Below are 11,937 nucleotides of genomic sequence, written 5' to 3'. Positions count from 1 at the left end.
TACCTCCATTTCCCAAATGAAGTTATTTGATATTTAGAAAATTTTGTTCATACCTGAAAGATTTTGCTGATAAAAATTATAATTGGCAAACATTTTCCTTTTCATTAAGCACATTGTACACTATGTGATGAAAATAATGATTGGCTTTCAATAGTTTCTGTTCCAACTATGATAATTCATGAACAATTTGGAGTTAGTTCTCAGTTTTACAGTCCTCACAATTTTATACATACTTGGTGCTGGGCAACAAGCTCTCAATATAGTTGCATGACATTTATAAACCTATTTTCAAATTGACTTGCCTTTGGATCAAACTGAGAAATTGGTGATGTTTCCTTTATTATTAGGCATTTAATTCTGTCAGTTACTATGACACATGTTAATGTTGAACAGCACTAATGTTTTTCAAGCTTACACCTTCTGGTTAATCAATAGGCCAAAGTAACATTCTGTTTGCTGCTATGTGTTTGCTTTCATTTTTGCCATGACCTACTCCTGTCAGAGTCCTATTGATTATGAAATGTAAAAGTCAGTGTTTCCTCCTTGACTTGTTCTTTTTAGGGTGTGAGTATACGTACTAAGTGCTTAAAAAGCCAGTAATCCTCGTTTAACTATCATAGACCTGGAAACTCTGCAGGCATGGCATTTTCTGCTATTTACTTTTTGGATAACAAAGGTCAGGTAGGTTTATGCCACATTTATTATGCTTTTACTAAAACGTACAAGGCCTTGAGTATATTTCAGTCTTTCCTATTGATGGAAAAGCAAGCCTGCATAAAAGTGATGTAATATAGTAGACATTCTGTTATTGTTAATAATTTCCCATGAATTTTATTTTTAATATCATTAAGGCTACATTTTAACCATTGTGTAGATTTGGCTTGTTTGTAACAGTTTCATGCATTCTAATTAATGTTTAACCTCTGGTTGCACAACTAATGTAATGAAAAATGCTGAAATGTGTTCACTGAAGTGTGTAGTGAGATCACTATGGCTTTGTTTCTCAGTGGAATGTTTATTTCACATATTATCTAAATGCTGTATCAAAGTAAATGGTTCAGAGTCTCACCCAACGAACAACTTGGTACTAATTTTCTTTTTTGGAGATGAGCAGGCAGGCAAGTAATTGGTCTTGGTTTTCCTCCTCATTGGCTTGACCTTTCCTCATTACTTTCTCATTAAAACACAGCTGAATTTAATGGTGGAGAACTGCAGCCACAGACTTGACCCTAAAATGCAGCCGATGCGTACTCTACCATTAGAACTAGATTAAAAATACTTATTTTTGATACGGTGTCCATCTACAAAGGTCATTGCCCGCTAATTATTATGAAAATGCTTCAACATAGTTTGCCATATAAATATAAGCAATCTTATAATATTTAAGTGTTTACTTAACTTGAAATTTGACTTGATATTCCAGTGAACAAAATATCAATCTTTGCAGCAGTTTCTGAATATATTTGCAGAGGATTTCCTTTTTATCGGGTTGAGAATTATATGGCTACCAGTAAAATGTATGTAGCAAACTATTCTAAATATATTCCAAATTTCCTGTGAATTGTAAATTGTCGATCATAAATCCTACTAAGAGTTGGATCAGACAATTCAGCCCCTTGAACCTGCTAGACTATTTAATGCAATCATGACTGATCTCATCTTAGCCTAAATTCTACTTTCCTACTCCCTCTCCATTACCATTCAACCCATTACTAATTAAAAATCTGTCAATCTCCTTTTAAATTGATTCATTGTCCTGACAACCACTACATCCTGTGTACTTAATTCCACAGAATCATGACCCTTTGAAAGAAGAGATTTCTCCTCATCTCTTTTAAATCCGCTACCCTTTTATCCTAAAAACTGTGACCTTTTTTGTTCTGGATCTCCCCATTTGAAGAAACATTCTCTCCACATCTACTTTGTCAATATCCTTTTGCATCTTAAATACTTCAATTAGATCTCTTCTCATTCTTCTAACCTCCAGAGAGTATAGGCCTCAACTGCTCAATCTCTCTTCATGAGACCAGCCCCATATCTCCGTAGTCAACCTCCTCTCAACTGCCTCCAATGCAACTACGATCCCCTTTCAAGTAAGGGAAAGGATAACATCAAGGTGGAGAAGGTTCAGAAGAAATTTATTAGGATGTTGCCAGATATAGAAGGTTTGAGTTATAAGGGCAAGCTAGGCTGATACATTTTTCATTGGAGCACAGGAAGTTGAGAGGCAATCTGATAGAAATTTATAAAATAATGAGAAGTATAGATAGAGTTAATAGAACATAGAATGTTACAGTGCAGTACAGGCCCTTCAGCCCTTGCTGTTGCGCCACCCAGTGAAACCAATCTGAAGCCCATTTAACCTACACTATTCCATTCTCGTCCATATGCCTATCCAATGACCATTTAAATGCCCGAGAAGTTGGCAAGTCTACAACTGTTGCAGGCAGTACGTTCCACACCCCTACTACTCTCTGAGTAAGGAAATTACCTCTGTCTGTCCTATATGTATCGCCCCTCAATTTGAAGCTATGCCTGCTTATGCTAGCCATCACTGTCCGAGGAAAAAGGCTCTCACTGTCCATTGACCTAACCCTCTGATTATCTTATGTCTCAACTAGAGTCATAGAGATGTACAGCATGGAAACGGACTTTTTGGTCCAACCCGTCCATGCCAACCAGATATCCCAATCCAATTTAGTCCCACCTGCCAGCACCTGGCCCATATCCCTCCAAACCCTTCCTATTCATATACCCATCCAAATGCCCTTAAATGTTGCAATTGTACTAGCCTCCATCACATCCTCTGGCAGCTCATTCCATACACGTACCACCCTCTGTGTGAAAAAGTTGCCCCTTGGGTCTCTTTTATATCTTTCCCCTCTCACCCTAAACCTATGCCCTCTAGTTCTGGACTCCCCAACCCCAGGGAAAAGACTGCCTATTTATCCTATCCATGCCCCTCATAATTTTGTAAACCTTTATAAGGTCACCCCTCAGCCTCCGATGCTCCAGGGAAAACAGCCCCAGCCTGTTCAGCCTCTCCCTATAGCTCTGATCCTCCAACCCTGGCAACATCCTTGTAAATCTTTTCTGAACCCTTTCAAGTTTCACAACATCTTTCCAATAGGAAGGAGACCAGAATTGCATGCAATATTCCAACAGTGGCCTAACCAATGTCCCGTACAGCCACAACATGATCTCCCAACCCCTGTACTCAATACTCTGACCAATAAAGGAAAGCATACCAAACGCCGCCTTCACTATCCTATCCACCTGAGACTTCACTTTCAAGGAGCTATGAACCTGCACTCCAAGGTCTCTTTGTTCAGCAACACTCCCTAGGACCTTACCATTAAGGTATAAGTCCTGCTAAGATTTGCTTTCCCAAAATGCAGCACCTCGCATTTATCTGAATTAAACTCCATCTGCCACTTCTCAGCCCATTGGCCCGTCTGGTCCAGATTCTGTTATAATATGAGGTAACCCTCTTCGCTGTCCACTACACCTCCAATTTTGGTGTCATATGCAAACTTACTAACTGTACCTCTTATGCTAAGTTACCTCTCAATCTTCTCCCTAAAGAAAACAGTCTCAAATCCCTCAACCTTTCCTTGTAAGACTTTTCCTCCATACCAGGCAACATCCTAGGAAATCTCCTCCAAACCCTTTCCAAAGCTTCCACATCCTTCCTATAATGCGGTGACCAGAACTGCATGCAATACTCCAAGTGTGGCAGCACCAGAGTTTTGTACAGCTGCAGCATAGCCTCATGGTTCCAAAACATGATCCCTCTACTAATAAAAGCGAACACACTGTATGCCTCCTTAACAGCCCTATCAACCTGTGCAGCAACTTTGAGGGATCTATGTACATGGGCATAGAGATCTTTCTGCTCATCTACACTACCAAGAATTTTACCATTTGTCCTGTACTCTGCATTCCTGTTACTCCTTCCAAAGTGGATCACCTCACACTTTTTCACATTAAACTTTGCCACCCCTCAGCCCAGCGCTGCAGCATATCTATGTCCCTCTGTAACCTTTGGCACTATCCATAACTGTACTGACCTTAGAGTCATCCACAAATTTACTAACCCATCCTTCTATGCCCTCATCCAGGTCATTTATAAAAATGACGAACAGCACTGGACCCAAAACAGCTCCTTGCATTACCCCACTAGTAACTGAATTCCAGGATGGGAACTCTGTTTCCCATCAACCACCACCCTCTCTTATTTCAGCTAGCCAATTTCTGAACCAAACCGCAAAATCGCCCTCAATCCTATGCCTCCGTATTTTGTGCAGTAGCCTACCTTATTAAACGCCTTACTGAAATCCATATGTACCACATCAATGGCTTCATTCGCATCTACCTGTTTGGTCACCTTCAATAAGGTTTGTGAGGCATACATACCCTACACAAAATCATATTAGCTATCCCTAATCAATTTATTCCTTTCTAGATGATGATAAATCCTATCTCTCATAACCTTTCTCCAACACTTTACCCACAACCAAAGTAAGGCTCACCAGTCTATAATTACCAGGGTTGTCTCTACTCACCTTCTTGAACAAGGGAACAACATTTGCTATCCTCCAGTCTTCTGGTACTATTCCTGTAGACAATGACGAAATAAAGATCAAAGACAAAGGCTCAGTAGTCTCCTCCATGGCTTCCCAGAGAATCCAAGGATATATCCCATCTGGTTCAGGGGATTTATCTATTTTCACACTTTCCAGAATTTCTAACACTCCTTGTGAACCTCAATCCCACCTAGTCTCATAGCCTGTTTCTCAATATTCTCCTTGACAACATCAGTATTCACAATAGAAAAGACAAAAAATATTCATTTTAATGCTTCCCTATCTCCCCTGACTCCATGCACAACTTCCCACTACTATCCTTGATTGACCTTAATCTTACTCTCGTCATTCTTTTATTCCTGATATACCTATAGAAAGCTTTAGGGCTTTCCTTGATCCTATCTGCCAATGACTTCTCATGTCCCCTCCTGGCTCCTCTTAGTTCTGTCTTTAGGTCCTTCCTAGCTAGGTTGTAACTCAAGCGCTCTAACTGAGCCTTCATTTTTCATCCTAACATAAGCTGCCTTCTTCCTGTTGAAAGAGATTCAACTTCCTTCAGTAAACCATGGCTCCTGTGCTCAACTACTTCTTCACTGTCTGACAGGTACATACTTATCAAGGACACACAGTAGCTGTTCCTTGAATAAGCTCCACATTTCTATTGTGCCCATCCCCTACAGTTTTCTTCCCCATCTTATGCATCCTAAATCCTGTCTAATCACATCATAATTGCCTTTCTCCCAGCTGTAGCTCTTGCCCTCGGTGTATACCTATCCCTTTCCATCACTAAAGTAAACATAACTGAATTGTGGTCACTATCACTAAAAGTGTTATCCTACCTCCAAAGCTAACACCTGGCTGGGTTCATTACCCAGTACCAAATCTAATGTGGCCTTGCTCCTTGTCGGCCTGTCTACATACTGTGTCAGAAAACCCTCCTGCACACAATGGACAAAATCTGACCAATCTAAAGTACTTGACCTATAGTATTCCCAGTCAATATTTGGAAAGTTGAAGCCCCCATAAATGGAATTGTCATTTCCCTAGGATTGGAGATTTCAAGGCGAGGGGTAACATTTTTAAGGTGAGAGGAGAGATATATAGAAAACACATAAAGGGTGAATGTTTTCAGAGAGGGTGGTTCACGTGTGGAATGAATTTGGAGGAAGTGATGGATGTGAGTACAATTACAATGTTTACAAGACATTTGGATAGGTACATGAATAGGAAAGATTTGGAGGGATATGGACCAGCAGCAGGCAGGTGGACTAGCTTAGTTTGGGATTATATTTGGCATGGACTTGTTCAACCAAATAGTCTGTTTCCATGCTGTATGACACTGTGATATTACTAATGCTTTATATGATTGCAACAACACTTCCCTACATTTCTTTTAACAATAAGCGCCAAAATACCATTTATTTTCCTTATTACTTGTTGTACCTGCACACTAGTTTTGTGGCTCATGCACGAGGACACCTAGATCCCTTTCCATCTAAGCACTCTGAAGTTTCTCTCTCTTTATGTAAAAATTAGCCTTTCTATTCCTCTAACCCAAAATGGATAACCTCACACTTATTCACATTAAACTTCATCATTGTCCAATTTTGCCTCATTTACCTAACCCAACCACATCCATTTGTAAATTTCTTCTTTCTTTATTGGAACTTACTTGCCAACGTACTTTAGCATCATCTGCAAATTTCACTCGAGTACTTTCTATTCTTAGATCCAAGTCATTAATATGGATTGTAATTAATTGGGGCCCAAGGATCAAAAATCCTGTTGTACCCTACTAGTTACATCTTGCCAACCAGAAAAAGATCCATTTATCCTGACTCTCTGTTGGTTGGCCAGTCCTCTATCCTGCTAACTCTGTGATCTTACCTTTTGTGAACAACTTCACTGAGTGCCTTCTGGAAGTCCAGAGATAGCACATCTTCAGGGTCCCTATTATCCACCTTGCCTTTTACATCTTCAGAGATAGGATAGATAGTTAAAGTCTTTTCCTCAGAATGGAAATGCCAAGTACTACAGGCTATAGATTTAAGATTAGACGGGAAAAAAGTTTATAGGAGATAAGCGAGACCAAACTTTTACACACAGTGTTAAGTGCCAGGGTATGTGGTTAGATGTAATGGTAACATTTAAGAGGTGTTTGAACAGACACAAGAACAGGCAGGGAATAGAGTGGTATAAGCCATGTGCAGGCAGATGGAATTCATTCAGAATAGCATCATGGTCAGCACAGAAATGGGCTGGAGGGGCTGTTCCTGTGCTCTACTGTTCTATGTTCTGTATTAAGAGCTGAAAATGTGTTGCTGGAACAGCGCAGCAGGTCAGGCAGCATCCAGGGAACAGGAGAATTGACGTTTCGGGCATAAGCCCTTCTTCAGGAGTTCTCCTGTTCCCTGGATGCTGCCTGACCTGCTGCGCTGTTCTAGCAACACATTTTCAGCTCTGATCTCCACCATCTGCAGACCTCACTTTCTCCTATGTTCTGTATTAACTCTAGTAAATTGGTCAAATATGATTTATCCTTGATTTAAAAAAACACCATGCTGACTCTGATGATTTGTATTTTGACGTTCCAAATGTCCTGTTATTACTTCCTAAATAATGAATTGTAACAATTTCCTACACAGGTTCTCATTTCCCGCAATTATCGAGGGAATGTTACAATGTCGATGATTGAGAATTTCATGCCTTTACTTCTAAGCAAAGAGGAGGATGGATCCTTAAGCCCAATTTTGGAGAAAGATGATGTCTACTTTTTGTGGATTAAATACAAAAATATTTACAGTATCCTTAAATATACATTAAGCTGCATCCTTAAATATACATTGAGCTGTTCCAATATGTTTATGACTCATAATCAAAGCCAAAAACCTTAACAAGAAACTCAGTGGTATGTACAATGAAAAGAAATACCAACATTACATTATCTTTTGCATTCCTTTTCAAAGTTAAACAGGTAAGCAAAAAATAACGTAATCTGTTTTAAATGTGTATTTGAAAGGTGACTTCCAAGCCTTGAGACAAAAAGTATACTCCTCTGGAAACCTTTAATTATAAAACACATCACATTTATTGTGTCTGTTGTTTTCTGGCTGATTTAACAATATTCAATTTGATATAAATGGAAAAACAGAAAATTCAACAACAGTTACATTAAATAAAGCATTTTGCGATCCCAGTATTTTATTGAATCACTAACCAGTATATTCTCATCAAAAACGTGCTATATTTCTCACAGTTAAACTGAAATCAATACTTAGAAATGTTATTCTGAATTGGAACTGACTTCACTTCGCTTGAGAAGCTATTTCCAGCTATCCTAATTTACTGAGGAAACTTGAAATGAATTTTCCTGACAATTGCGATGAATGCATCAGTGGAATTACGAAAACAATTTTAAAATAAAAATATGCATAATTTGAAAAAGAATACTTACTCCGTTGTTTTAACTTGATGTTGTTTTAAACCTGATTCATTGCTTCCTAACTGTTTATGATGTCACAATAACTTCATTATAGCATCACAAGGCTGTTTAATATATTAATCTAAGAAATTTAGTAGCATTTTTAAAATTGCTATTCCATTTAATTGTTTTTCTGTTTTGAAATTGAATGTGATGAATAATAAATATCCTGTCATTCAGATCATGCATACAGTAGTTATCTTTCCAGTGAAATTAGAAGAAATTATAGAGAAAAGGATCCAAAATCTTTTTGAATTAGCTTAATACTATCCAATTGCTTTTTACACCACATTTCTCAATTTTTTTCTCTTAAAAATATTTGCTTCTTGGATTAATTTATATTATTTACTTTAGAGACTTTCCTCATTAATGTACTCCACATATCTGTTTAATATTCACTGAACTAAAAAGTTGGGATTGTAATAATTAGCCTGGAGATTTCAGATCTAAAACCTGTTGGCAATCATTAACATTAACATCTATAAAACTTGCAAACCAGGAAATTGCTGCTGGTGAATCTCTGCTCTTCCACTCCTTGCAACTTCCTACAAATCAATATCTTCGAGCAAGTATTGACTGAGAAGTTGTCCTCTAGTTCTGTAATGTAACGTTTAAACCTACTAAAAATAAAACATATTTTTGTTAACAATTTGTATCTGATTTTGTAATGGATGCTAAGTAATAAGTTGTCCTGAAGAAGCTCTCTGGTCTTGGAAACTAATTTTAATTTTGTGAAAATATTTTTTCTAAATCCATAGTTTCCTTTCAACATAATTACTTTAAAAGTTTGTTCATGGTAATTTGTTATCCAATTTGTATGTTTCAATCGCTAAATGTCTTCTTGTAAAATTCATAAAAGTGAAGTATTATTAACACATCTTAATTTGCTGGTTTACTGTCTATTCTTCAAATGTGATTTATTTCTTACCCTGTTTGATACTGCTGTTGCAAGATTCCTTTTACTTGGTATGAGATTCAAGTTAGTGTTTTGGAATGGTGAAACTCACCACAAAGGTCACAAGTTCTTTGTGGATAGATTCTTTCTGGATCCGCAGTGGTTAGTACTGTTGCTTTGCTGCTATATGTAAAGTCTGGGCGGATGGCTTTTTTTTTCCTTTCTTGCTATATGATATGAAATAAAGCATTGCTTCATAAGTTTGAATACTTGGGTAAGCTCACAACTTTGTTTTTCTTGAAAACAAATCTAAGCTTTTTAACTTCAGTCTCTGAAATTCAGAATGAATTGCATTGCCCATGCGGACATTAATAACTTCTGTGATTTGATGAGCGAGATTGTACATGGTCCTAACTAAAGGATATGACCAACCTATTCACGTACAGGGTGAACATTGCATCGTATCTTGAGCATTGTGTTTTTCCTGTACAAGATTTTCAAGAAAGACTTTATTGTAATGTATATGTACTCTATTAATGGAACCAAATTGTTCTTGATCTTATTTTTCTGTTATTCTAAGAAATGATTTCATGGTCTTTATTTACAGTATTTTGTTTGTCTACCATGATTAATATTCTGTATGAATTCTCCACTTTTCACACTCTTAACCTTACTTTCTTTTTGTTGTCATCTCAAGATTTGAAACACTGTTTCTAATATCTCAGTCCAAGTCTTGACCAAGCCTTTATATCTCCATTTTTTTTAAAGTATAACTTTTGAAAGTTTAATTTGAATATAATAGAACTCTCAATGCAAAGTGTGGGTTGCCCTCAAATGCTGATATTCCACATAGGCTGCTGTAATGTTTATATCGCACTCATATCACAATGGTAATTGTATTGCAACCTTTTTTTTTACAATTCAGTGTTATTTAATTGACTGTTTTTACTGAGACATGTGCTTTTACCCCAAATTGTTGCATGAAAACAAGCTTGGTAGTCAAACCACGCATAAATGCTATTTTTGAGATAAACCCCAGAAGCTAACAGCTCATACCTGTGGTCATTGACTTTGTGTCCCCTTATCTGTGCATTGGTATGGACTTTGTAGTGTTTCCATGTGTTGCATTTTAAAAAGTCTGTAATATTGCTGAAAAAAATGACATCAGTTTGGCAAAGCTTTTCACTTTACACTCATAAGGATAATTTGAAAAAAGAACAATTACCAAAGGGTAATCCAAGATAGAGGACGGGAAAAATTTCTGGCTGTAAGAGCTGCTCCTTTTTTTTGAGGTATTTTAGGTGTTGGAGGTGATTTCCTCGAATTCCAGGAGCTGCAATTACTGTTTTATATGCTGTTGCATTGTTTTGGAACTTTTGGAAAAAAAAGTCAAAACAACAGCAGTTTTGAAAGGGAGTAGAGCAGACAAAGGAAGCACATGGTGAGGTCAGTGCAGGAGAGAGAGAGAACCTGCACAGTTACCGCCTTTGCTGTTTGAATTCGTGTATCGCTGGTCATCAGAGTGCATCTGGGAAAATTAACAAACAGTAAAATTCATAACTAATCTTGGAGGAACTATTGGGTGAAGTTCACAGCACAGAATCAGATAAGTTAATTGTTGTTTTAAGTCTGTCCAAGAGAAAGGCTGCAGTAGTGAGTATAGTGGATTCTTTCTTGATTGTGTTTTTGGAGATAAGTCTTTTGATTAAACTTAAAATATAAGCCATAGCTATTAATTTAACCTGGGGCAGTGTTTGTAGAGGAATACGACGGTGTTATTTTCTGGGTCTGTAGATTGTGAAGGAGCAAAAATGGCCTTTGTAGTGATATGTACTTTTTGTCAGATGTGGGAGTTTAAAGAGAGTTTAAGGGTTACTGCGGATTATATCTGCCATAAATGCTGTTGGATGCGAATCTTATCAGATCGAGTAGATTGGTTGGAGAGACAGATAGAAGTGATGAGGAATTTGCAACAGCAACAGTATGTGATGGATGGCAGTTATTGGAAGGGGGGAAAGTCTCAGATACAGTCACATAGATGGGTTAACTTCAGGAAGGGTAAGAGAGGTAGGCAGCTAGTGCAGGAGTCTTTTGTGGACATACCCATTTCAAACAGGTATGCTGTTTTGGAAAATGTAGGGGGTGATGAATTCTCATGGGAACGTAGCACGAACAGCCAAATTTCTGGTATTGAGACTGGCTCTAATGCAACGAGGGGTACTTCGGCTTCCAAGAGATCAATTGTGTCAGGGGATTCTGTAGTCAGAGGTACAGACAGACGTTTCTGTGGCCAGCAGAGAAAAAGCAGAATGGTGTGTTGTTTCCCTGGTGGCAGGATCAAGGATGTCTCAGAGGGTGCAGTATGTTCGCACGGGGGAGAGGGGCCAGCAGGATGTCATTGTCCACATTGGAACCAATGACATCGGAAGTGAAAAGGTTGAGATTCTGAAGGGAGATTACAGAGTTAGGCAGAAATTTAAAAAGGAGGTCCTCAAGGATTACTCCCAGTGCTACAAGCTAGTGAGGGCAGGAATGGGAGGATAGAGCAGATGAATGCATGGCTGAGGAGCTGAATGGGAGAAGGATTCACATTTTTGGATCATTAGAATCTCTTTGGGGGGTGGATGTGACCTGTACAAGAAGGATGGATTGCACCTAAGTTGGAAGGGGACTAATATACTGGCAGGGAAATTTGCTAGAACTGCTTGGGAGGAATTAAACTAGTAAGGTGAGTGGGACCCAGGGAGATAGTGAGGAAAGAGATCAATCTGAGACGGGTACAGCTGAGAACAGAAATGAGTCAAACAGTCAGGGCAGGCAGGGTCAATTTAGGACTAATAAATTAAACTGCATTTATTTCAATGTAAGGGGCCTAACAGGGAAGCAGATGAACTCAGGGCATGGTTAGGAACATGGGACTGAGATATCATAGCAATTACAGAATCATGGCTCAGGGATGGGCAGGACTGGCAGCT

The 11,937-nt window shown here is 38.3% G+C and overlaps 1 protein-coding gene across 3 annotated transcripts in view; it reads left to right on the top strand.

Annotated features, from left to right (window-relative positions):
* The first annotated feature begins 522 nt into the window (after nt 1-522).
* Nucleotides 523-11,937, top strand: part of LOC122554325 (AP-1 complex subunit mu-1-like) — a 50,359-nt gene continuing 38,944 nt past the window's right edge. The window contains exons 1-3 of one of the 3 annotated variants that reach the window (XM_043699165.1): nt 523-681; nt 7,232-7,388; nt 7,493-7,560. In XM_043699165.1, coding sequence (XP_043555100.1) covers nt 640-681; nt 7,232-7,388; nt 7,493-7,560 — 267 coding nt within the window. In that variant the 5' untranslated portion in view covers nt 523-639. Of the gene's footprint in view, nt 682-974; nt 1,119-7,231; nt 7,389-7,492; nt 7,561-11,937 lie in introns of those variants that run through there. The other 2 variants (XM_043699168.1, XM_043699167.1) reach the window with 2 other exon arrangements.

The sequence above is a fragment of the Chiloscyllium plagiosum genome, chromosome 11 (genome assembly GCF_004010195.1).
Source record: "Chiloscyllium plagiosum isolate BGI_BamShark_2017 chromosome 11, ASM401019v2, whole genome shotgun sequence".
Taxonomy (NCBI): domain Eukaryota; kingdom Metazoa; phylum Chordata; class Chondrichthyes; order Orectolobiformes; family Hemiscylliidae; genus Chiloscyllium; species Chiloscyllium plagiosum.
This window is presented reverse-complemented; position numbering and strand designations above follow the sequence as displayed.